Here is a 27,369-nt window from a genome sequence, read left to right as displayed (position 1 = left end):
AGTTCTGTGCTGCAGTGTGTCTCAACTCTTCTGGACAGCGTCTTCACCACTGATGCTTTATGGACTGACGGGTAGTTCGAAGAGAAGTGGAGATACCGGCCTGAGTGGGTTGGTTTTCGGTAAACGGAGAATTGACCATTTGCGGAAAAGTTTCTGCGCATGCGCGGTGAAAGCGCAGCTAGCGCCCTCTGTAGGCGATTTGGTTTTGGTTGGAAAACATGAGCTGGCCGTGCATTCCAGCGCTGTAGTACGGCGACAGATGTGAGCTGTAACTGCCACGTAACTGTCATGTAACTTCAACGCGTTTCTAACTAAACTGACCACGCGTTTTGCAACAGCGATACTTGGACGTAATAAAAGCCGCTACGAGATACAACGCGCAAAAGACGAAGCCGTTAATGGAGCCAGCAATTCGCGCATCGAGCACGTTTCGAAACGACTGTTCCTGCTACATTTCGCGCTTGCTCCCAAGTGCGCACAGCTCGGTCGTTCTAGAAGAGTTTTGCCATCGACGCACGTGCGTATTCGGTGACAGCCAAATTATTTGTACTAATATGAACATTCATAAATGCTACAATGTCAAGCTGTGCTATCTCAACAGCGAAGCACGCGTCAGAGCGCAACCTCACCTATATCCGCGCATTCCAACGCTCCAGCGGCCTGTTAGAACGCAAAGCAATGCTCTATCGTATCAGCACGAGCCGTGGTTGAGATGGTGCAACGGGTCGTTTACTGATCAGTTAAGTGTGGCCTGCGGCAAAAGGTGCTGCATGAAGTTAGCAGAAACTCTTGCCCTATCGAGGAAGCGCGAACATAAATGGGCATTAGGAAAGTGCATTTCATTATACTGTTACACTCGCCCGCACATAGGCGCACATTCATGCACACTTTCATTTGGTCATTCGGCGTTCCGGTGAGGTAGTAGACTGCAGGTTCAGCCACACATGGTCGTTTTTCAGGCAACAACTCGAAAACTCTTCGCCCCACCCCGTTTCTAAAAACGGAAATGGGGTGTTCTCCTCCTCCATCATCGTCTTTCGTTAGCAAACGCACGCTTCCGGCGAAGAAACAACGCTAAAACAAGAAAACAAGCGCACGTGAACAGCTGAAATCTACCTTTGCACACGCCTGCTCGAGAACCCCTTTCCAACAGAAAGTGCCAGCGGAGCTTCCCTGTTTGCACGGCAGGCGGCGCTCGCTTTTCCGCAAGTGGTCCATTGAAGGGTATTGTGGTTTCGGGACACGAAGACGTCCAAAAACGGCAGGGAGTTTTCTTGTTCCACCTCTAGCGTGAACTGAATGTCAGGTTCTACGGAGTTTAAATGACGAAGGAAATGTTGAGTCTCAGATGTTTTGATGACGACGAAGCAGTTGTCGACATAACTGACGAAAATCTTTGGTTTCGGGTGGAATGAGTTGAGGGCTCGTTGTTCTATGTGTTCCATGGTTAAATTGGCCATGACGACAGAGATGGATGCTCCCATTGGCGTAGATGATGTGTGCCGCCTCCTGGAGTTGTGCCTATCGAACACATACTTCTCGTCAAACGGGGAATTTTACCTACAAGTGAAATGAACCCGCATCCTCGGAACCGAAACAAATTACCACAAAAGGCTCCTTCTGGAATCCTGGCATATCCAAACCACCCCGAACAATATCAACCACAGGAAAGGAAACCTGCCCCCAGTATATGCCCAGGGACTTCGCTCTTCAACTTAACGAAAAAAAGTCGCCAGTCACCACCTCCCTGCAGTGCGCCAGCGTGACTAACAGCCTAAACCCCCCTCCTCCGCGCCTTTCGCGTCACAGCTGTCGTTCCTTTGACCCCCCCTCCTCTTCTCCATACTTAAAGACGCTTAGCTACTGCCCTCAGTCACCCCTGATGAAGGAGCCGAGTTGGCTTCGAAACGTTGGGTTAAAGTTAAAATTTTTGGTTGTAGTTGTGCAGTTTATTATAAGCGTCCTATTCTATGTCACACTCTGGTCACTTTGACCGCGTAACGCAACCGAACCCGCTGCGTCCCGGAATCATGCAACCATTGCAGGGTTTCGACGTGAGAACGATTTCTCGCTTTCAAAGCATCACTTAAACGCTATGCGCAGAAGTTACAAGGTATCTGTTCAGAACTTTGTTTCTCTTTTGCGCTTAATTCTGGAACAGGAAAGGAGTTCGGGTGCACCGAGTGCATCAACCCCTACTCGCTGACGGTGCCGATCTGCAACTACGTGGGCCAGAAAACTGAGGGTGGATTCGACTACACGTTCGAGTGCGTCGGGAACGTACAGGCCATGGTGAGCACGCTTAAACGCCTTTCTTGCCGCGAGCCGCTTTTTTGACAAGTTTAGTGACAGTGTCTAATGCGACTAGTAGGGCCATGCATGCAATCCGTTATGTTAAACTTGAGAGAACGAACGCGGGTCAATGACACCCTATTCGAAATCAAGAACAAAAAGTGGACTTGGAAAGGGCATATAATGCTAAGGAGAGATAACCGACGGTCGTTGACGGTGACTGACTCGATACCAAGAGAGGGCAAGCATAGCGGGGGCGGCAGAAAGTTAGGTGAGCGGATGACATAAGGAAGTTTGCGGAGATATGGTGGCCGCATCTGGCACAGGACAGGGCTCATTGGATGGATATGGCAGAGGAATTTGTCCTTCAGTGGGCATAGTCAGGGTGATAATGGATGATCAGCACTTTGCCCAGACGAAGACAAGGCCTTGTGGAAACGTTGGCAAGCACCCTGAGGCACCCTAAAGGCACCCTGAGGCACCCTAAAGAGTAAGCAAACAGTCCTAGAAATTATTCAGCAGGCCACGCACTTGGTTCTGCTGAAGGCGGCAGAGTAGACACTGTGAAAGGTCTCGAAGACCCTAGAAAAGCTGATAAAAAGCCACCAGGACAACGTCGTTGTTATTGCCACACTGCTTACATTTTTCTGGCGCCACCATGTGGCCGAACTTTATACCTTGGCGAGTGGCCGAGCCTCAACTTCGTCTGTAATGAGCGCGTCTGTTCGCTGAGCCACTCCCCAGTAAACGGCTGTGCTTTCCTGCCGCTGACATTTGGTGGACACGTGCTGGGTATACAATCCCATGTACGCTTTGGCCAAGCAGTGGCCTGCAGTATTCTGAAATAAACACCACGACGACATTCTTGACGCTGCTCCCCGACGTCCTTACCTGTGAGGCCTGCAACTCGAGTTTGACCCACTGACAACGGCGGTGCGAGCCTTGATGTACACCACGGGCAGCCAGGAGGCTCCACGCCGCAAATTCGTAGAGGTAGAGCATCCGCTTAATTATGGGGCCGCTTAATTCTTCATGGGATTTAAGAACTAAAGAACTCCGCGTGTTGATGGAGTTGCATAACCAAGGCTAGGGTGTGCCCTGATCACGGTGACCAGAATTGACAAGTCTCTCACCAGAACAGGATATGGCCACCCATGGTGTAGTAGTTGGCCCCAAACTTAATTCTATGAACAAACCAATTAACTCTCGGCCCTCAGTCCCCAGCGGCTGCAAAGCCACTGAAAAAAGCGGCGGTCAGACCAGTGACGTAGCGGAGGGTGCTAAGAATCTCTGTCTCCGTACAGACCGCCACTGGAATCTGAACCTGGCAAAGTTTAACGCTAGAACGTTATCTAGTGAAGCTTGCCTTGCAGTGCTCTTCGAGGAACTACCGGGCATTAAATGGGATGTTATAGGGCTTAGTGAAGTTAGTTGTACAGGTGAGGTGTATGCAGTATAAAGGACAGGCACATACTGTGCTATCGCGGATTAGCGCATAGACGAGAACTAGGTGTGGGGTTCCTCATTATTGGGGATATAGCTGACAATGTAGAGGAGTTCTATAGTATTAATGATAGGGTGGTAGCTACCGTAATTAGGCTTAATAAGAGGCAAAAACTGAAGGTGGTGCCGGTTTACGTTCCTGCCTCCAGCCATGCTGACCAGAGCAATGAAAGCTTCTGTGAAGACGTGGAGTTGGCAATGAACAAAGTAAAATCACTGTACACTGTACTGATGGGCGACTTCAACGTGAAGGTATACAAGAAGCAGGCTGGCGACCAGACGGTAGACGACTATGGGATATGGGTTCTAGGAATAGAAGGGAAGACTTATTAGTAGAGTTCGCAGATGTAATTATTTTACGCATCATGAAAACTGTCTTCCGAAAACGAGAGAACAGGAAGGGGACGTGGAAGAGCCCCAGTTGTGAGACAAAAATAAAGTAGATTTCTACTATGTTCTCCCCTTGACATTTTGCAGGATGTGGAGGTCGCCGAAAATGTGTGTTGTAGCGACCACAGAATGGTAAGGTCTCGAATTAGCCTAGATTTGGAGAGAGAACGGAAGAAGCTAGTCGGGTACAACTTTAGAAGACAGGAGAGGCCCCGCCCAGATGACCGAAGCGCAGCAGCCAATTGCGTCCGCGACTAAAGAAATAGTCCCGCTCAAAAAATTGTGACTGCTTCTAAAACGCGTATTTCTCGGTATAAATAAGATTTGTGTATCTTGATGAGTGGTTTAGTAAAACTATCATGATGCAAATGCTTCAGCACATAACGGATCGCGAGAGAAAAATAACTCCGTGCCTTCTACAACGCTGTGCGTCGTCTGTTACGGAGTGAGATCGACGGCACTGGGCGTGTAATTACAAAACAGTCTGGCTCAATAGCATATGATTCATATGTACTTTTTGTGTGTTTTCACAAGCTTATTTTTTTAATGTGTGAGGCTTATTTTTCAATGGCTACTTGTTTCTTTTTTTGCGGTTGCGAACCTAAAATCTCGTGAGTTCACGCACGTTCGCGCACGACATTCCGTACCTCTTTTCCGTCATGGAGCCCAGCGTCGTGACATCGGAACGCGAGCCTTTGTTGCCGAACGAGCCTTGTCTCGCATCGATGATCACACCACCAAGGAGCCTCGGCAAGAGCAAGAGCGGCCGCATCCTGAACAGCGATTTACGCAACATGATCTTCCACTGCTACACGTTTTGGCGTAACAGGGAGCCTGAACGCAGCGTAGAGGAGACTGTCAAGTTTGTCGCTGACATGCTCGGTGTCAGCGAAAGGACTGTGTTCAGGGTGAGGAAGGAAGTTAGAGCTTCGCATTTTTCGGGTGGCAAACTGACGACGCCGTCGCGAAAGCGCCCACGCAATGCGGAGAAGAGAAGACGCAGCGCGAAGTTTGAAAGCTTCACGTTGTGCGCGCTGAGGTCGTGTGTGCACGATTTCTTTCGCCGCAACGAGATACCGACGGTCGAGAAGTTCACTACCGAGTTCTCGGAGCGTATGGAACTCCCATCACTAAGGCGGTGTACTGTGCGTCGCCTGCTTGCCGAGATCGGCTTCAAGCACGAAAAGAGAAGCCGCAACTCGCTGCTTATCGACCGGGATGACATCACCGATTGGCGGAATCGCTACCTCCGTGACATGGAGCGCTACCGAGCGGAAGGCCGAAAGATCTTCTACCTGGACAATACGTGGGTGACGGCGGTACACACTCGGTCGATCGTGTGGACAGACACCGTGGTGCAGAAGCGCGGACGCCTGTTCGCTCGAGCAAATGGCCTAACGACGGGTCTAAAACAACCTTCTGGGAAAGGTCAGCGCCTGATCGTCACGCACATCGGCAGCAAGGATGGCTTCGTCAACGGCTGCTTGGATGTATTCCGAGGTCAAAAGACAGGCGACACCACGAGGAAATGAACGGCAATCGCTTTGAGGACTGGTTTAATGGCGTTCTGCAGAAGTTGCCAGCTGGTAGCGTCATTGTTTTAGACAATGCACCATACCATAGCCGGCGAGAAGAGAAATTGCCAACGACGGCCTGAAAGAAGGAGATACAGGAGTGGCTCACAAGCAAGAACATCACCTACGCTGAAAGGATGGTAAAGAAGCAGCTGCTTGAGCTTGCGGAATCTGTAAAGTCATGCTTTCGGAACTACATCGTAGACAATGCAGCTGTAAGCGCCGGTTGCATTGTACTCAGACTCCCGCTGTACCACTGCGAATTTAATCCCATTGAGCTTGTGTGGGCCAAGGTCAAAAATGGCATCGCTGCGGACAACAGAGACTTCAAGCTGTCCACGGTCGACGCCATCTTGAGGGAGAAAATCAAGCGCGTAGCGGCGGAAGACTGGGCGAAGAGTATTCAGCACGTGATGGACTTGGAGGCAAAGTTCAGACTTGACACGTCTGGGAGTGGGCACATTCAACCCATCATCATCCAGCTGGGTGAAGATGACACTGAAGAAAGTGACTCCGACTGCGAGCTGTCTGGCATTGAGCCACTCGACGAAGCATAACGGCTTCTTTTAATGAAAGAACAGCATTTATTAGGGCTGCCAATATTTTTCCAGTTGGTTCGCAACAGACAACCATCCATTCCGTGACCTCTGAAATAAACAAGCAGTTCCATTTATGGCGTATTCCTTATAATAGAAGCTCAATTCTGATAAACAACGTCCTGTACACATTGTGCTCGATTTAAGAAGTGGCATAGAAACATGTTTAAATGCTGGTATATCTGAATTGAAACACAACTGTTAACTCTGATTATCTTTGGCGGGCTCAAAATGCTCATTCAGGCAGCCACCATCTAGTTTGACGGGCCCAATGTTGAAATAACAGTATTCAAGGCACGCTTTATAGCTCTGTTAGCAGTCTGCACTGGAAATCGCAGTCATGTCATAGCGAGTGCTGCTGCGATACCAGTAGTCAAGAAGAAACTAACAGCCACTGTTAGCAGCTTGCACGCCAAAGCACATTCATGTGGTGGCATTGTTTATTTTGGTGATCTGGCTCACACAAGTAATGAGAATAAGAGAATAAATATAAAACATCATTAGCCTATTGAGGCCCAAAATGCTCATTCAGGCAGCCATCGTCGAGTTTGACGGTCCCCATGTTGAAATAACAGTAGTCAGAGCACGCTTTATGGCTCTGTTAGCAGTCTGCACTGAAAATCGCAGCCTTGTCATAGCCAATTTTTAATTTCTTTATCTGACTCTGGCATAAACGCGAATGCAAGCACAATTATTAACGTGAATAGCTCTGCTAGCATTTTTTTGTCGTATTTATGTACCGGAAAAATGCTCAGCAAGGTTGAACGTGTTTTAGTGAGTCACTTTGTTCATTACAAGCCGTAGGCCAAATGACGGCCAGATTGAGACAGTGATATTGGTGAGGTAATAAATGGTGAACGCTGCAAAAGCTCTCACAGCACTGCTTTGCTGGACTCCATTCACTAGAAAACTGCGTTTGTAATGATGAAAGCCTCATGACAGGAAATTATAATCCACTGCGCAATGTTATGTGTATCCCCATATGTGACGGGCAGCAAACCAATCCATTTATTAAGACTGAATGCAACAACATCGCAAGATGCTGTTGCACAATATGGCGCCCTTTCATGTGCACTCCCGGCGAGCTGCCGTATGCACTGATGCATAAACACATTAACAGAGGTAAGAGACGAAGTTATTGCGCAAGCCACGTGATGCTTTTAACATTTTGTATCTGTCAATGTTTCTGTTGTCACAGCTGATAGAAGTTTCTTTAGTGCAAGTTGGTTAATCACGTTGCGACAACAGCACAAGAAGCAAGGTCAGAAAAGTAGGAGAAAACACAGCAAGATGGCAGACTGAGGAGGCAAGGTGTAAGGATTTAATGACACCGAAGAGGCCAGCCCTGCTATTCACAGGACTTGGTGCTTTGAATGAGACGAGTTAATTAAATTGTAAAGGAAGAGGTGGATGCAGCATGCTTACAAGCACAAACACACAAATAAAAGGACACACATAGGAATAATAAACACATACACGCAAAGAAGCACTCACATATTCACGCACATGCAAACAAACGCGAGCGCGAAAACTAAGATCTAAAATGCAAAAAATGGGAAAATAACAAATATAAACAAACACGCAAGAACTCATGCACACACATTTATCGCAGACGCGAGTAAAGGTATTAGGAGTCAGTTCGCAAGCAGCTGTGCCTACTTTGTCGTACTTTTTTTTTACTGTACATATTGGCTCTGTTGCCTTCACTGTCATACGATTTTTTTAGTAGCAACATATCATAACAATCGAAAAGCAGCACAAAGCTGTGTTGTGGGAAAGCAAGTCGAGCGCTGGCAGCACAACTGATTTGCGATTGTGTCACATCAGGCATTTTACAGCTGGCGCGTGCAGTGAGCGAAGAATTCTAAGCCATACAGAGACGCGAATTCGTGCCAAGCTTCCTTGTAAAGGCACCAGTGTATCGGTCATAATTTTATATTAGTACTAAGGCTGACATTAAGGAAACAAATACTGCTCTCACACGCCTGACCGTTAATAATCCAATGAGATTCGCTCAAGCAGCGCGTGTTAGTCACTGATTGTTAGCACTGGTGGAAAGTGCTCAATCGACGGTGCTACACAACACTCGAACGATGTCCTGCTAGACGCTCGGCTATCTTATCATACTGCTGCCAACGATGGATCGTTTGCGCGCTGAGCTGGCAGCAGCAAATCTTTGCGTTGGAGGTTGCTTCCGCAAATCTTTTCGGTTGAGAAACTCGTAGGTTGGTTTCATCCGCGCACGCTTTTCTCATTTATCCTTAGAATGGTTTTGCTCCATCACTTCGCCACGTCCGACGAGAAACGCAGGGGCACAGTACACAAACACACCCGCCGCTCACAGTAGGTACCAGACTTTGGCAAATTCTCCTCGTCGTAACTTCACTTAGGAGCAAAACAAAACACCATAGAACAAACACGCGCGATATTTGTTTGCAGCGGTGGGCCGCTGCGGGATCCTGTTTCCAGACGAAGCGCAGCGCAGCGCAGTCACCGATGTTCGCTGTAACCTTTTTTCGTCGCCTCACGGCTCAGAACAAACGCACGCGGCACAAGTTGTGCATCGTAAGTTAGGCATGTTCTCCGTCGGCAGGGTCACCGGCCGTCCGGCTCATGACGTCACCTGAAGTGCGCGCCTATTGGCGGAGGCTCGTGTGCATCCGCCTTTGAGGGGCAAATGCCGCTGCCTTCTTTAAGTTGTACCAGTGCCTCCTCTATACTTTCTTTGCTGGGCGAACGTTCTCCTCAGGCCGTCGGGCGCCGGCTCTGCCGCCGCTCGCGGCTGCCGCATGGCGGCGCTGTGTGAGTAGAATACGTAGGGAGCCTACATGTCGCGCCCCCTCCCGGCTTAGGGTGGTGACTTCCTTTGACACAGCACATGCCGCCTCCCGCTAAGACCCATGTTGCCAGCGCGTGTGTTGTCATGGTTACGGGAAGACGCCGCGCCATCTTGTTCCCCGCCGTGCATAGGCGCGCATTAGCTGCTGCAGCAGTTGCGTCTTCATCGCCGTTCATCGTTGAGTGGGACAGTCATATGTTGTCGGTTGTTGCACTAAGTGCGCCAGGAAGCTTACGCAGCAGCAATGCCCGGGTGTTGCGTTCCGCAGTGCTCGAACCACTGCAGGAAGGGCACACGGATGTTTCGTTTCCCGGCTGACTCCAACCGAAGAAAACGTTGGCTGGCACAAGTAAAGCGAGACTGCTGGGAACCCACTGCTGCTTCTCGCATATGTTCTGTGAGTACCGTACCTTTTTCTCTTTTGTTACCTGCTCGCTTGTTATGTTTGGTGTACTGTGCTTCACGTTTACGATAATTAAACCACGGCCGCCTCGAACGGCGTGCGCGGCGTGGGTTTGATAACAGGCTACGCATTGCGGGCGTGGGTGCAATCTTCTCGTTAGTTTTTAGATGCGCTGGCGGCGTGTCTCGAGCACCAAGGGCGAGAAGCAACGGTTCGCATTCGCCCTCGCTGACTGTAATTCTCACGCGAGTGCACTCACGATATATTGGCGCCCGCTTCCTTGTTTGCGCTGTAATACATGCGCCAAGAGTCATGTCAGAGAACATGACTGAGGTAGTGAAAATAAATTTCTACATCTCTCTGACATTGTACGCGTTCGCTGTTTCGTGAGCGCTGTGGTCGGAGGAACTTATTTTCAGTCAGGTCTGGTTATCTAGGCACCGTTCTGCTGTACGACGCTATTCGGTAGAAAAAGATTGGAAACCCAAGATCAGACTAAAAGAACACATTTTGTATATGCCCGGTTACTGGCATGCATATGAAGCCTTTAGGAAGCCCTTATCCAGTTTTTTTAGCTTGGCACTATAGCCTGGTAAAAGACAGCATGTGAAAACATTACAGCAGGTAGAAACAGCTCTGTAGTTGTAACGCTAGTCATGTTCCGGTTTGCAGCATTTGTCACAGTTATGTGCAGGTATGAATATACTTCTTGATGCTTATGAAGTACTTGCTGCCATTCATTTCAGGCACATTTTGAAGAAACAAGTTTCGAGCAAAACAGACAGGATGGCTTAAAGAAGCTAAGGCCAGATGCGGTTCCCACACTTTTTACTTATCGAGGTAAGCTTCTAATTTTGATCCATCTCTTAAATACAACTCTGCCTCATTCATATGAAATGTTTGCAAAGAAATTTGTCTACACGTATACGGTAGTGCTGTGGTTGCTTTGTGCAAGCTCAAAAATGTGCGCTCATCTGCTTTTAGAAGGCTGCAAAGAAAGGTTCATCACCATCAGCATTTCAAGGTCCATAGCAGGACGAAGCCTCTCCTACTGACTTCCCTTTAACCGGTTCCTGTGCCATCTGTGGCCACATTATCCACACAAACTTCTTGGTCTATTGATATGGCTTTTATATCCAAGCATTCCTACAGCGCATGTTTGCATCAGCATCTAGATCCCTAGCTAGAAATTTGTTGGGATCCATGCAATTCATTACTTGTAAAACTAAATCGCGGGCATAAAAAAATATGTATATTGCACGTTATTGTAGGATCATGCATTCGAACAGCACCTTCAAACATAAAATCACCTTAAGCCGTGTTTTAACGGCTTCTGCATTACCTCTGGCTCATTTTTCACTGTAGATTGAAAAAAAATGAATGAATGACAATCGAAATCTTCCGTGTAAGCCATAAAGGTATAAAGTATGGCACTAAACAAAACTTTTGCCACCTAACTCTCTGCCTACCCCTACTATATTTGCTTTTCTTGAACACCCACTGCTTCCCTAAGGGACTACTGTTTATCTTCTCTACACATTGAATGCACTCATATATATGATACTAAGATCCAAAACGTAACACACAGATATAGCCTTGTATTCAAAGAGCACAAGGCCACCTATAGTGTGTTTATACTTTGTATAGCATCGTTTTTTCTTTATAATTCACCCGACGCCTGCGAGAAAGGGGGCGTCTAGAATCAAACAAATATCCTAAAGCAGACTGCATACTGTGCTGTCTCATTTGTTCTATGTCACCTGGCACAGAAGCTAAAATGGCAAAATTCAGGACGATTAGTAATTCTAGTTGCATCAATGGTACCTCAGCTGCTAACACAACCTGCTGTTGAGCACAATTTTGCACGACTGAATCATTGCCAGTTGTAGCATGCTTTCCGACGCTGGTAAATATGCACTGGCGGTAAGAAATCTAAAGCCCCCCAGTACAGCTTTGGGATCTTAAAACCCAACTGATATTACTACTCCTGAAGTTTATTTGGAAGTTTTATGCAGGTACTAGGTTGCTCTTCTGTAAATGCAGAATTTCTGCAGTTCTTGAGTGTAGTGCTACCCTATTGACTGAATTTTTTATTTCAGCCATCCCGAAACACCGGAAGCCTCCGAAGAAGCGGTCTTGCTTTCGTCCGGCCACGCCAACGCAAAGCCCAGTACTTGACCCCACCGGAAATGAACCATGTGGTAGTGCTGCTCTAGAGCCTGTCTTCGCATCAACAGCCGAACAAACACAAGACTCGGCTGTGAGTGACAGCATGAGTTCCCAGGACACTGTCAGTCCACTACAATGTGCTCAGGTACCAGGGTATGATCTACCTTTAACAACCAGCTTGCTGCCGCCCAAAGCTGTCGACACTGTTATCTATGCAGACAGCGTTGCCCATTCTTTTCTGAGAACAGATAAAGCCAGTGGGGAAGATTCCACTGATGAAGTCGACTTCCTCTGCCCGCAGCTTCACCCATGGAGGCCGAATCCTTAAGCGCTGAAAGGTCACAGCATAGTAATGAGCGATCAAGTAAAGAAATACCTCAAGCTGCATTCACACTTGGTTCAAGTACGGCTTCAACTGACTTGTCTCTTCAAAGACAGAATGCTGAGCTGAGAAAGAGAAATAAGGACTTGGCCCAAAAGTACAGAAACCTACAGAGGCTTCACGAGCAAACAAAGAGAAAACTGCGCAGTCTTGTAAAGAAGTCACAGTCGCCACAACAAAAAATGATAACCTTGGAACAATTACCGTTCCTCAAACACGACCAGAGAAGGGCTTTGACGGTGAAAACTACGAAGGGCCTTAAGTGGTCTGAGAAGACTATTCGAGAGGCCCTTCAAATAAAGCACGCATGTGGAACAGCAGGCTATGAATTATTAAGATCATTATCATATCCACTGCCATGCAATAGGACATTAATACGAAGGCTTCAAAATATTAAATTTTTGCCTGGAGTTCTTCATGAAGTTTTTAATGTCCTGAAATCCAAAGTAGCCACAATGCAAGACATAGAAAAAGACTGTGTGCTCTTCATGGATGAGATGGAAATCTCCCAAGGATTTGACCACGATCGCTCGCTTGATTGCTTTTTTGGGAGCACTACATTGCCGGAGTCCGCTACAGATGTTGCCAACCATGCTCTTGTGTTCATGGTTGGTGGCGTGAACACGAGATGGAAACAGGTTATCGCCTATCACTTCACTGGAAGGTCGATAGATGGCTCTATTTTGAAGGACATTGTGTTCCACTTGATTGAGCTTTGTTTTCAAATCTCGCTTAGAGTGCTTGTTGTCACAAGTGACATGGGAGCTGCCAACCGTGCAGTTTGGCGCCTGCTTGGCTTGTCCAACCACAGAAACTCACAGACTGTCTGCTGTATTCCGCACCCGCACCTCCGTGGCAGGCAACTATTCTTTATGGCTGACCCCACCCACGTCTTGAAGAACATCCGTGCCCAACTACTCCGAGTGGGAGAATTCACTCTGGGTGAAGAAACTGTTAAGGAACAAAGTCTTCCTTCTGGCACTGTCAAGGTGGAGCATGTTGAAGCAGTGTTGAAGTACGACTGTCAAAGTGAGCTGAAGATTGCAAATAGGCTGTCGGAAATCCACATCAGCAGTGGACATTTCACTACCATGAAAGTGAACATTGCTGTGCAATTGTTCCGTGAGGCTCCTGCTGCTATCCGATATTTAATCCAACAAAAAATTTTGCCCCCCGAAGCAGAGGCTACAGCGTGGTTTTTTAACCTCGTGAGCAGGTGGTACACCCTTATGTCGGCCAGACATCCGGTTGTTGCTCTGAGCGATATAGATCCTTCAAAGCATAAAGAGGCCACTGCGCTTTTGGAACTGACGTGCAGCACTTTCCGTCAAATGAAAATGGGAGCAACGGCACATTGGAAGCCTTCACAAGCTGGCCTTCTGGCATCGACCACTGTTGCTCTCAGCCTGTCGCAAGACCTCTTGGACAACCAAAGCTACAAGTATGTGCTTCTTGGCCGGCTCGTACAAGATTGTCTCGAAAACATATTCTCTGTGGTGAGACTCAAGAAGCCGGTCCCTAGTGCATACGACGTTAAGTGTGCACTGAAGCTGATTTGTGTTGGACAGTTCATGCACACACCTACAAATTCTAGCTACGAGGTTGATGACAGCTTGCATCTAGCTGACCTCCTTGACCCAACTATCCAGAGACATGAAGGACAAAACCAAGAGCCTGAAGAGCTAGAAAACCTGTTTGTGTGTGCTCTCACAGAAGCAGAATGTGACATTCTTGCTTATCTAGGAGGATTCCTGGTCAAGTCTGTCATGAAGTCCATTGGTAACTGTAGTGACTGCAGAAATGCCCTTCTTGGAGATGCTACAAATCAGTATAGCAATCTTATTAAGCTTAAAGAGTACGTGAAAAATTCTGAGAACCTCATTTATCCAACGCAAGCAGTGATTAATGTCCTTATAGAATGTGAGGAGCAGTTTAAGACTTTTGCAGATATGAAGGAAATCATGGTGCTCAAAACCCCATTTGCTAGCATTCTGAATGCCCTGTGCAAGGCTGTCAAGTTGAACTTAGGTTGCTGTGAAACACATCATGCTCAGGCAGGGAAGGTCCTCCTGACAAAATATGTGAGGACAAGACTGAGGATCCATCTACGACAGCAGCATGCACAGAGGGTGGATGGAATGTCTAGCAAAACATGTGCCGCAACAAACCTGGTCTGAACTCTGAGAAGGATGGTAACATCATATGCTTAGATGCTTGCAGTCAGCTAGTTAATGATTTGGCCTTGCTTTCTTTGTTTTTCTATAGTTTGACACAACTCAAGAAAATAGGGGAGATGTCCTTAAAGAATTCTATCCAGCCAATGGCGCCAACCGATTTTCATGACACCATGTTTAATGCTGGGAAGTTGCATCGCTGGGAGTGGCAGATGAACGGCAGTTAACCGTGGCTTAATCGGATTGACCGCGTTGTCATGAAAATCGGTCACTGCTATTGGCTGGAGGGAAACGGTCGGGGGGCATCTGCCACTACTTCCTTGGGTTGTACCCGAATATAGCACTCTGACACTTTCACTGTGTATGTCGTGTGTACTTTGCTCGCCTGTAAATTGTTCACGTCTTTCAGCATATTTTTATGTCACCTCTCTGTAGCAAGCTGTTGCTTGCAGATTGTGTGCACTAACCAATGAAGCTGCTTTGCTTCAGTCAGCATTTGGAAATAGCAAACTGATTTACAGTGCGTGCCACTAGTGTGTTCATCAAAGGTGAAGTTTTTAGGAGCAAGTGTTGGAACTAGATGCAAATGTGTAAACCACTGTTTCAAGTCTTTTGTGAAGTGCGTAACAGTCTTATTTTTGTGGCTGGAGCATCACTACCATGCCTTGCATTATTTAGGGGCAGTAAAACATACGCTCCCACAGAGTTGCCGTGGTGTTTCTCATTATCATTTGAGTTGTTTGCATTACTAGTCCTGCTAATTTAGCCCATTTATTGTGTCCTCTGTACTGCACTCATGCAATTTGTTCATGGCTATCAGTATATTTTGTTTTATGTAGAAGTGTTCATTGAGCAACGAAGCTGCTTTACTTCGGTCAATGTTTAAAAATAATAAGCCTGTTTGCAATTACACCATCAGTGTGCGCACCAGATATGTTTTACAGGAGTGACTGATATGTGTACAAAAATTTCACTGGTTTCACAGATGCTGATAATGGAAGAATGTAATTTCATATGCACTTTAGCTGGCTGCGGATGCTTATATATTCTGTCAGTTTGCTTGAGAAAGAATATCAGCACCTCCCCTTTAATTGACAGTTGCCAGAAGTGTGTCGGCAATAAAAGAAGCTTCTTGAATGTTTACACGAAGGCGTCTGAAAATGTCATTTGGTTTCTTGATTTTAGGTTTTCTCACTTGTCCCATTGTTTGTATTGCTCCTCTTTCTCTGATTCCATTCCAGCAAGTCTCATGTTACACTCTGAACATTTGAGCCTCCTACTGAACACCCTGTGTAAGTTAGTTTCTCAGCACACGTGGAAAAATGGTAGGCAATGTGAAATGAAGCACTGCTTTAATGTTAACTCAATGGCAATCTGTACAAAACTAAGACGCTTACAACACTCGATCTTAATTTGTTAACATCAGCCTCAAGATTCCCTAAATTTTTTTAAGTATGTTTATACCTTTTGCTGAAGCTACAGTGTGCTAGTATGGGGTTGCATAGCTCATTGCGTAGAGCATGTGTAATTGCTCACAGAAGAGCAAAATGCACAAACTAATGGTACATTGCACACGCAAATGCCATTGTGATGTCGGTAATAGAACTACTGGGGCACTTAAGTCTCTTCCCGTGCTGTGAATGCATAAGCATTAGGTGCTACTGTTTTGCTTCTGTTGCGTGGTTTTATTTTGAACCTACATAGACCAGCGTTAGCTCGGTTTACCGTTACATTTTCGATTCTACTCATCGAGACCTTTCAACGATATATGACGATGCTATAGCATTAGGTTCCATTTTAAATCAAATAAATAATTAATGGTAATTAAGACCTGCGATTACTCCGGTGGAATTATACTCGACATAAGCTATCCAACGATATATAGCTTGATGATGGAGCATAACGATTGATTTTTAATCACGGTTATCTAATTAATGGTCGGTAAGACAAGATTAGTTCAGTGCAATTGTACTCAACATAAGCTATCCAGCGACTTAGTGATGTAGCGTAAATTTCAATTACATTACAATTAACTAATTACCGGTAATTAATTGAGACCTACAATTAGTCCGGTGCAATTATACTCGACATAAGCTATCCAACGATAGAACACTTGCGGCGATTATGCCCGACATAAGCTACACAGCCACTACGGCCACATTCTGTACAGGCCGCGCATGAACCAAGTAATTGATAAGCATTAAAAAGTGGGCCTGCGTAATCTTTTGATTACCGTCATAACATTAAATTCTGAACGCCCAACACCTAAGCTCGGTTAGTGCTCATCGTGAGGAGGAACCCTTTTTACGTAATTGATAAGCGCTGCCTTTTGGCGCGATGACGCGCGCAGAGGAGAGACCCGTTCGGAGTGTAATGCACCGTCGCTGAGAACTGCTCTATGTCGTCGGAACGGCGTCATCTGTTGGTACTAACTTCGAAAGAAACGCCGATAAACTAGAATATAAACTAATGTTGTATATCGCCCCAGCGACCACGCCACTGAAAGCCGGGGATGGTCTCTTGAAGGGGAACAACATGGCTGCCCGTCATGTTTAGCGGCCGTTTTCGGCAACACTGGGAGAGATGTCACCACCCTAAGCCAGGCGGCAGGCGGCATGTATGTAGGCTCCCTAAGAATACGTCTGGCGCGTCGGGTGCCTCCGCTCTCTTCGGGAGTACGAGAAGCTGGGCTTGCGCTGATCGGCCGCGCGCACTACGATTCTTGCTTTCGCGTTTGCATGCGTGTTTAATGGCATTCATGATTTCCTTAGGCTTTTTCAAGTTCTTATTCCGCATGCAATCTGTTCCTATGTATTTAAAAGCGCTAAAAAGAAAAAAGATGTGGGCATACCCGTGAATTTCTCACAGACTAGACGTATATCATGCGATTCTGCTCACTACCTATTCTACAGTGGCGTGTGTCAAATACCTGCTTACAGAAGAGTTTTTTTTCGTCCCCACCCGAAAATTCAACAGCGATCCAATTTAACATCCCGGTTTGGCAGTCTGCCAATGTCACCCGGGTGTAACGACATGTTGGATTTTCGGGCTGCACTGTCAGGTCTCGGAAAGCTACTGAAGACCTGGATCGCTGCGTCTAATTCAGCATCCAATATTAATGTGCTTCGATGTCAAGGCTCATGCCCGCTGATCTCCTCTCTTCTGCGCAACCAACTTCTACTTCAGCTCCAAAGCCTCCCCTGACGTCGACTGTGCAAGCAGCGCCGAGGCTGTTGAGAGAAAGATTGGTGCTTCAGAGGCTTACTATCACAATTTTGCCACAGCACCCAACATCGCTTCAGAACTCGGCTACCGCTTATGTGAGCGGTTACATTGCACGAGTTGTCGGCGAGCATTTAGAATGAGAGAACCTTACTTTGTGTACGAAGCCGGTTAGCAACCAGCCACTCCTTCTGTTCACCCGCAGCCATGACCTAGATGGGCTGCTCTACCCATCAGATCAACTTCTCTTCGTCCTCGACACAATAAGAGCTTTTGCTGACCGCGCCCTGCTGGAAGATCAGACCTTGCAAAAGCCTCTCTCTACATTAGTAGAGCACGATGTCCCAGCTCTTTGTGCCTCAGAGTTGCTAAGTGCAAGAGCGATGGCAGCAACGAGCACAGGCTTAATTAAAAGCTCATGAACCATTTCGTTTCCTGAGGCCGCTCCTCTGCAACTACGCATTCAATTTTACTGACAAGCATGACGTAGTTAAACATTTTGCAAAAAGCCCCTTTCGCGAAAGCACGCGAACCTGCCATGTGGGAGTTGGACTCCACAATAAATGTTTTTTTTTTCGATTTGGAGTAAGTTTTGAGTCACAACGCACCGTTATTGAATACATGAACCCCTATATCTTTTTTTTTATTCGAAAAGTTCGCCATGAGGCCTAAGTTGAAAAAAGTAGAAGGAATGCGAGACAGAAAGTTAAAAGAAGGATTGAAGGCCCGTTGCGCTGAGGTAGTCCGCGCAGTGCTATCTTCAGGCAGATGGTGCAGCGCCTCACGTTACTTAACTGATGGCACTGACAGCAGGGCGAGGGCGCATTTTTCGCGCGTACCGCTCAAGTTGAGCGTCAACACTGCGACTCGAGAAACAGGGCTACAGGAAATTAAGTGCGTGGCCGATCAAATGATGAAACCACATGGCACAGCTCCACATTTTCTGGCGCCAACTGTGGCTTCGGTGGCGACAATGGTAACTCTCAAAAACTTCACGAAGGAAATGAGGGATCAGGTATCGCTTTGGAAGCAGTCTAACGGCTTTACGTGCTACTTGGCGCAAGCCCTTCCGGCTTGCGTCGTCTGCTACATGAGTAAACAGCACGCAACAGAGCTTTTTTCAGCGCCCAAGCTTTCAGTATTAGCTGCTGCCAAACACTGCATTAAAATAAGGACCCTCAGACAAGCGAACTTAAAGGTGACAGAACAATTTTTCACGAATTGGATTCAAGCAGGCGCGCGCTGTCATATCAGCGCAGCAGACGACGCGCGAGCGCATTGCGCAGCAATAGCCGCAAACGACACGACTGAAATGGGCACGTTACCCTTAGCGACAAGAGCTTCCGACCTCCCTTTTAAAAGGGTTTGATTGTACTTGAAGCAACATGAACGCAGTCGAAAAGTCAACGACAGAACAGCTGCGAACGGTCTGCGTTTCTATGAGCGACGGTGATGCGACGGGCGTCCTACTCCGGTGACGGCGCCTGGCGGCGAAAGGCCGTACTAGCCCCGACGGCCGACTCCCATTGTTCGCCTCTCCTTTTCCCAGGCACACAAAAGTATAGAGCAGGCACTGGTTGTACCCGACTATAGTGAAGAGGAAGTCCCTTAACCAGTTAGCGGTAAGAGGGAAAGTAGAGGAATTCAGGATTTCGCTGCAGAACAGATACTCGGCTTTCGCTGAAGAAGGCGATCTTAAAGGGACACTGAGGAGAACCCTATCAAAATTTTTTTGTTAGCAATATCTGATAGTTCGGCATTTCATGGCTTTGTTCACGCTTGTCCGGGAGCGAAAGATGCATTTATTTCAAAGAAATTTGGATTCGAAGTTGAAAAATTTTTTCCCGCCGCTCCGATTCAAACTCGAGAACTCTTATGACGACACGGAGAACTCTTATGACGACACAGAACGGAGTGACGTGACACGTGACGTAAACGGAGACTCCGTGATTTCTGCGGCTAGCGGTGCGGTCTAGCAGCTGCCGAATGAAAGCTACCACCGCCGCACGTTGAAGGCATCTATCGTGGGTCGCCACCGTCGCTTCGTTTATGTTTGCACCGGCGTCTTGCCAGCGTTACCATGGATCCCGTTCCCGAACCCGACGACGTAGTTCTCGCAAAAACTCTCGCCTGCATTTCAGCGACCTTAGCCCCACAGAGCGTGCGATGCTTTTCAGGGAGCACGTTTAGGTTAGGCGCCGGCGGGTGGTTTCCCCCTTCCTCAGAGAGCAGCCGTTGCAAACTAAATATCATAACCCCAGTGCGGGGAGTCGCAAGGGGCCAGGACAAGATCGGCGCTTTGCGCCCATTGGAGGCTGGCCGGGGCTTTGGGGCCAACGGATTGTGATTCCTTGAACGGCGCGGTTTCACGGCGCAGCAGGCGGCGTCGAGGTCTCCCACGGTTGCAAGGGCCAAGTTATTGATTTTTTGCCACAAAAAACAAATGGGTGCTCGAGGGCGGTCACGTTTAAAGTCGGCGGCTTGAAACCAAAGCCGGCGCACGACGCTTCAACGGATTCCGCTAGATCCAACGGGCCCACTGGATCTGGCTCTCTCTCCAACTTGCATGTACCTTCAGATATGTACTGTGAATGGATTAAAATAGCCGGGCTCGAAAAGAACAGTTCCGCCCAACTGCCGCAGCTATTGAATATAACGCGCACCTCGCCGCGGAGCCAAATCAGTCTGGCCGGGCCGGCGGCGGCTGGCGCACTCGGAGCGAAATAGATGAACAGATACATGCTCCAATCTCCCCACCAGTGCGGTCAGAGTGCGCCGAAGCCGCCGAACGCGTCGGCGGTCAAGCGCAGTTGGAGTATAGAGGGTCTCGCTTTGACCGACGTGACTTCGCCGTGCAGCGCGCGCGCGCGCGCGCCTCGCCGCAGCATAAACGTACCTTAACAGAGCCTGCGCTTAACCGCTAACCAACGTATTCAGCGGCGGCATCCATGGGAGCCACTGAAACCCACCGCCCACTCACTGAATACAAGAAACGATGTCCGGTGCCGAGGTTCGGAATCGAACCAGGGCCTTCGGCGTTTGAGGCGGAAACGCTACCGCTCCGCCACGACGCTCAAGTTACAGCCGTCAATAAAGGCGCATCTAGTGAATGCACTCTTCTGATGCAGATATCTCCGCGCTTTCGCTAGGTATATCCTGGCCTAACAGAGCTAGGCCATCAGCAATTTATCTGAACTGCCTTGTACCTTGTCTCCCGTCGCTAATAAACGATTTCCGTGAAGTAGTTTGAAGTTGACTGGCACAGCCGGCAATGCTTCGCCGGGCAAGCGTGCGAATACACAAGTGCTGCCTTGTACGATCACCGACCATCGTGCCATCACAGCTTTTCATCAACCGTGGCGATCATCTGACAAGCCTTAACAGGCTCCTTCAAAGGTTAGCACTTGAAGCGGCACTTGGAGTTCCTCTGCTGTTCGGCGCTTGTAAATCAAAGCGCGTCAAAAACAAAACCACGGGGCACGCAATGCTCATAGACGCGAAGCGCCATAACAAATCGAAACTCTCCTGTCCGACTGTGGGGCCACCAAGCATCCGTTTTCTTTGCTTTCAACATTCAGGTTGTCTTTTGCCTGCCTTCCTTGTGTGACAAAAGTGCACTATTGGTTTTAAAACAAAACTTACTTCAATATTGATATGCGCAACCTACCTTTGTCAGCCTCAGAGATTCGCGACACCAAGTAGGATGGAAAATTCCTCCAAGGTGGCGTCTCTTGGCCTATGGCGTCACCACGCTTGTACTTGCGAGATTGGCCTGTGGTGGCGATACCTGTATTTTGGTTCTTGCTATTTTCTATCTTACAAGAGCTTTGTTTTCAGTAAGAGCGGCGTTTTTGTGATCAGGAGCTGGTATTCTATCGATACAAGCCAACTTCAATTTCTCCTCAGTGTCCCTTTAATGTTCAAACAATGAACGATCATATCTCTGCTATCATTGCGGAATGCGCCGTAGAAGTAGACGGTAGAATAGTTCGACAGGATACCGGCAAGCTATATCAGGAGACGAAAGATCTGCTTAAGAAACGTCAAAGCATGAGCGCGTCTAACCCGATCGACAGAATAAGACTAACAGAGCTAGAGAAGTTAAATGAGCGCAAGGTAGCCGACATAAGAAAATTTGATATGGAGAGAACAAAGCACGTTCTACAGAACGGAGGTAGCCTTAAAGCAGTGAAGAGGAAACTAGGCATAGGTAAAAGCCAGATTAATCCGTTAGGAGACAAGGAGGGCGATGTCATTAGCAATATAGATAAGATAGTTAAAAGTAATCTTAACGTTAATGACAGACAGTAGCGCGCAGCAATGCGTCATCCCGTCATTACCGAAAGAGGAAGTAAAGAAAGCCTTAGGAGCATTTCAAAAGGGAAAATCACATGGTGAGGGTCAGATAAGAGCAGACCCGTTCCATTATCTTTATTATTAACATTATTTTATTCATAAGAAGGGAGACTCCAAAGACTTCCGTTCAGCTTACTCTCCGTTGCCTACAAGGTATTTATAAAGATGATCGCTAACAGAGTGAGGGCAACCTTAGACTTCAATAAGCCAAACGATCAGGCAGGCTTTCGTAAAGGATATTCCACAAAAGATCATATTCACACTATCGATCAGGTGATAGAGAAATGCGCAGAATATAACCAATCCCTATATATAGCCTTAATTGATTACAAGAAAGCATCTAACTCAGTGCAAACTTAGCAGTCATGCAGGCATTGCAGAATCAGAGTATAGAAGAGCCTTATGTTAAAAATTGGAAGATATCTCAGCAACTGCACAGCTGCCAAAGTCATTCATAAAGTAAGCAATAAAATTCCAATAATGAAGGGCGTCAGGCAAGGAGACACGATCTTGCCAATGATATATTCACTGCCTGTTTACAGGAGGTATTCCGAGGCCTGGAATGTGAACACTGGGGTTAAGAGTAAATAGAGCCTGTACCTAAATAATCTGCGGTTCGCTGATGACATTGCCTTGCTGATTCACTCAGAATAACTGCAAAGCGTCAGACAGGCAGAGCAGAACAGTGGGTTTAAAACTTAACATGCAAAAAACTAAAGTAATGTTCGACAGTCTAGCAAAGGAACAGCAGTTCACAATAGGCAGCGAGGGGCTGGAACTGGTAAACGAATGCGTCTACTTAGGGCAGGTATTGATAGCTGATCCGGATTATGAGAGGGAAATAACTACAAGGATAAGAATGGGGTGAAGCGCATATGGCCGGTTCTCTCAGATGAATGGCAGTTTACTGATATCCCTCAAGAGAAAAGTGTACAACAGCTGTAACTTACCGGTACTCACCTACGGGAAAGAAACGCGGAGGCTAACGTAAAGGGTTCAGCTTAAGATAAGGACAACGCAGCGAGCTATGCAAAGAAAAATGTTATGTGCAAAATAAGAGACCGGAAGTGGGCGGAGTGGGTGAAGGAACAAAGGCCACTTAATACATCATAGTCGAAATTATGAGGAAGAAATTGGCTTGGGCAGGGCATGTAATGCGAAGGTAAAGTAGCCGGTGGTACTTAAGACTAACAGAGTGAATTCCAAGTGAAAGAAAGCGTAGTTAGTTATATTGATTTTAATGATGCGCCAAACACAAGGTTAGGTTTTTGTTAAATGTTACACTTTTTATACCTAGAGTTTGTTTAAAACATTGGCTTCATTAAGAAACTTAAAAATACTTGAAATATCAACCAGTGCTTGATCACCTAAAAGCAACTTGGGGTGCAATGGGATGTATTCATTGTAGAGTGTTGTAAAATATTTTTTTCTCAGTTGTTCCAGTTTTGTACATGAAATTAAAATGTGGTTTACAGTGAGTACATCGCCGCACATTTCGCAGAGAGGTTTGTCTTGTTTTGTCAGTAAGAAGTTGTGTGTAAGGTGTGTGTGCCCTATGCGTAGCCGACATAAAATAACTTCAGTGAAACGTTCTTGATGTCTGCATGATTTCCATTCTCCTTAAGCGGGTTTTATAGAATGCAGTTTGTTGTTTGCCTGTTCTTCCCATGCAGCCTGCCACTTAATTCTGAGTTTACTGTGCACTAATTTCAAAAAATCCCTGTGTGGTATGTTATCTTGTTTTATTTGATCAATTCGAGCTTGTGCTGCGCATGCATCTGCTCTCTCATTACCGACAATTCCAACATGGCTGGGCACCCAGCAGAATATAATGTTATGTTTTTGTTTTTTTATTTTAATTATGTTATGTATGATGTTTCCTATAATGGGTTCAGCAGCGTTTCTACAGTGCAGCGCTTTGAGCATACTCAGTGAATCGGTGTAAATGACGCTATTTTTAATGTTTTCTTTTACTATTTGGTCTACGGCTTCAAAGACTGCATAACTCTCGGCAGTAAAAACCGATTCATACTGTGGCAGTCGTATCATTTTTTCATTTTTTTTTCTTGAATTACTGCACTTCCAACGTGACTTTCTGTTTTTGACCCATCAGTGTAAAATTCAGTGAAGGTGTCATATTTTTCTTGCAGTTCAAAGAATTCTTGTAGTATGAGCTGATGTGGCATTTCCTTTTTATGTAAGTGTGTCAGTGTGAAGTCGCACACTGAAGGCAGGCTGTACCATGGTGGTAAATTTTCATATTTTTGTGCAATATTCGGCAGGGCATCCAGTACTCCTAACTCTTCACATTTATCTTCAAAGCGCATTATTAGTGGCCGGATGGATTGTGGTTTATTGTTGAATAATCTTTTGGATGGGCACTTGGTAACAATGGGATGGCACAGATGTTTAGGAAGAGAACGGGTTTTTAGGACGTATGCGCATGTCAGTGTGACTCTTCTATCCTCTAGTGCAGGCTCATTAGCTTCAATGTAAAGACTGTTTATCGGGGATCTTCTATATGCTCCAGTTGATAGTCGCAGACCAAGATTATGAACAGGGTCCAGTCGTTTCAAGTAGGATGCTCTTGCTGAACCGTATACTATGCACCCATAGTCCAGCTTGGAGCGTACCAGAGAGCGATAGATGTGTAATAGGCATGTTCTATCGGACCCACACCGTTTTCGCGAGAGCACCTTTAATACATTGAAGGCTTGGGATGCTTTCTTTTTTAGGTTGTTAATGTGTGGTAGAAATGTGAGTTTCTTGTCAAAAGTGAGTCCTTAAAATTTATGTTCTGGTTTAATTGGTAGTGTGGCTTGTTTCAAGTATAGGTTGGGATTGAATTGTAGGCCTCGTCGCAATGAGAACAGAACAGCCACTGTTTTTTGAGGAGAGAACTTTAACCCATTTATCTCTGCCCAAGCAGCTAGTTTATTTAGTGTGATTTGTATTTGTCTCTCGCAGGACGATATGCTGGAGGAAGTGCATGCTATCTGTAGGTCATCTACATAAACCGAATACATTATTGACTTGAGTATTACTTTGGCTAACGAATTCATTTTTACTACGAAGAGTGTCGTGCTTAGAATGCAACCTTGGGGTACGCCATTCTCTTGGGTGAAAGTCATGGAGAGAGTTGTTCCTAGGCGGACCCTAAATGTGCGGTTAGCCAGGAAGTCGTTCAAGCAGTTCAGCATCCTGCCTCGGATACCTAGCTCTGCTAGGTCGCGGAGGATGCCGAACTTCCACGTGGTATCGTATGCCTTCTCCATGTCGAAGAAGACCCCGATACGCTGCTGCTTGTGGATGAACGCCTCCCGTATGGTGTTCTCTAGGCGGACAAGGTGATCGGTGGTTGAGCATGCTTTTCTGAATCCACATTGATGTACATCTAATAGTTGCCGAGATTCGAGTACAAAGGTGAGTCTAATATTTATTACACTTTCAAAAGATTTAGCAATGCAGCTGGTGAGGGCTATTGGTCTGTAATTGTCAGGACTTGTTGGTGGTTTTCTGGGTTTCAGGAAAGGTACTATTACTGCTTTCTTCCACTTCTCAGGTATTCTGCCAGTCATCCATATTTTATTGAAGAATTTTAACAGTGCCTGTACGGCTGTATCAGAGAGATGGGCAAGCATATTGTAATGCACATTGTCTGGGCCTGGTGCTGTCTTTTTACCGGAAGATAATACCCTATTTAATTCCTGGAGTGTAATGGGCTGGTTGTAGTCTTCCTGCATGCCTGCTCCGAATGGAAGTTTTTGTTTTTCAGCTATAGCTTTGTGTTTCTGGAATGTGTTTGTGTAGTGGGATGACCTTGAGACTTCAGCAAAGTGCTCGCCCAATAAATTGGCCTGTTCTTCCAACAATGTTTGTGTACCGGGTGTTGTCAAAAGCGGAAGTGTGAATGAAGTATGGTCACCAGAGAATTTACGAACTTTGTCCCACATTTTCTTTGATGGTATTGAACTATTTATAGAGGACACATATTTCTGCCAGGAGGTTTTCCCAGCATTCCAGCGCACGTACCGCGCTCTCACCTTGGCCCTCTTAAAAGTAAGTAAGTTCTCTGCAGTGGGGTACCGGCGCAGGGTGCCCCATGCTTTATTTTGCTGTTTTTTTGCAAATCTACATTCTTCTGTCCACCATACTTTGTGTTTCTTCTGTACGAGTCCTGTGGTTTGTGGTATAGCGAGTGTTGCAGCAGATATTATGCATGTAGTAAATCTTTCATTAATTTCATCTATGCTGAGGTCTTCAGAAAATTCTTTATCTAGAGTGGCACTTTCTGTAAAAAGTGACCAGTCGGCGAGGTGAAATTTCCAGCGCCGTGGTCTTGTGGGGATGACTGCAGTGGAAGACGAGAGCCTGATGACAGTGGGTAGGTGATCACTTCCCAGAGGATCATTTAAAACATCCCATATAAAATCGGTAAAAAGAGACGGTGATGTGAAAGCTAAATCAAGGAAGCTCATTTTTGCTGAGCTTGGGCAACAATATGTGGCCTTTCCTGTGTTTAAAAGACAGACATTATTCGAGAGGAGAAAATCTTCGATTATTTTGCCCCTAGAGTCACAGCGTTCGCTTCCCCAAAACGGGGAGTGAGCGTTAAGATCGCCAACTACCAGATATGGCTCCGGCAATTCATTGATCAGGCCTTCTAAATCTTGTATTGTTAATGTGATGTGTGGGGGGAGATATAAAGAGCAAATTGTTATTGTTTTGTAGGTAACGACGCTAACTGCAACTGCCTCAAGCTTTGTGTAAAGTTTGATTTCTTGAGCAGGGACGCCACTTTGAAGAACAATCGCGACGCCTCCCGAGAGTCGATTTGCCTGCTCGCGATCGCGTCTAAAAATGTTATAATGTTTAAGGATATGCACATGTTGTGGACCAAGATTGGTCTCCTGAAGACATAAAACTGTGGGTAACATTGACCCTAAAATATGTGTTACGTCGCTGTAGTTCCGCATAATTCCTCTACAATTCCACTGAGTTAAGAAAGCCATGTTTATTTTTGGGGTGAGAACGCTAAGGCGTTTACTTATGCTCAGGGCCCGTTATGAGGGGTCTGTCTTTTTTTCGCTCAAGAGAGCTGTTCCGCCGCTGCAAAGCGGGCGGACTGGGAGTTGTATCCATCACCTCGCCAGAGGTGCTGGAGGACCGCGCAGCCGCGGTTGTGTTAGTTTCAGGCCTCCCCTGACGGGGGGAAGTCCTGCGGGATGCCGACCCATGGACCGGCGCTCCCTGCTGTGACAATGGCAGGGCAGCTTTCGCTGACCCTGCCTGGGGCGTGGATGGCCCTGCCATAGGCTCGGTGGAAGTGGCCTCGGCAGGTGCCGGAGTGCTGTGTGGTGCTACGCCCCTGCGCACCACATCAGCGAAGTTTGGTTTCGCTGTGAACGAGAATGTGTTGGTTAGTGCAAAACGCCTCCTGGCTTCTTTAAATGAAATGTTTTCTTTGGT

At 46.7% G+C, this 27,369-nt stretch overlaps 1 protein-coding gene across 1 annotated transcript in view; it reads left to right on the top strand.

Moving 5' to 3' along the window:
• The window catches only part of LOC144123685 (alcohol dehydrogenase class-3-like), a 177,781-nt gene that overhangs the window by 102,525 nt on the left and 47,887 nt on the right, over nt 1–27,369 (top strand). Inside the window, exon 7 of the mRNA XM_077656467.1 lies at nt 2,162–2,292. Within this exon, the coding sequence (XP_077512593.1) occupies nt 2,162–2,292 (131 nt within the window). The remainder of the gene's footprint in view (nt 1–2,161; nt 2,293–27,369) is intronic.

This window comes from Amblyomma americanum, chromosome 3, assembly GCF_052857255.1.
Source record: "Amblyomma americanum isolate KBUSLIRL-KWMA chromosome 3, ASM5285725v1, whole genome shotgun sequence".
Classification (NCBI taxonomy): domain Eukaryota; kingdom Metazoa; phylum Arthropoda; class Arachnida; order Ixodida; family Ixodidae; genus Amblyomma; species Amblyomma americanum.
The sequence above is the reverse complement of the archived record's forward strand: the minus strand, read 5'-3'. Positions and strand labels throughout refer to the sequence as shown.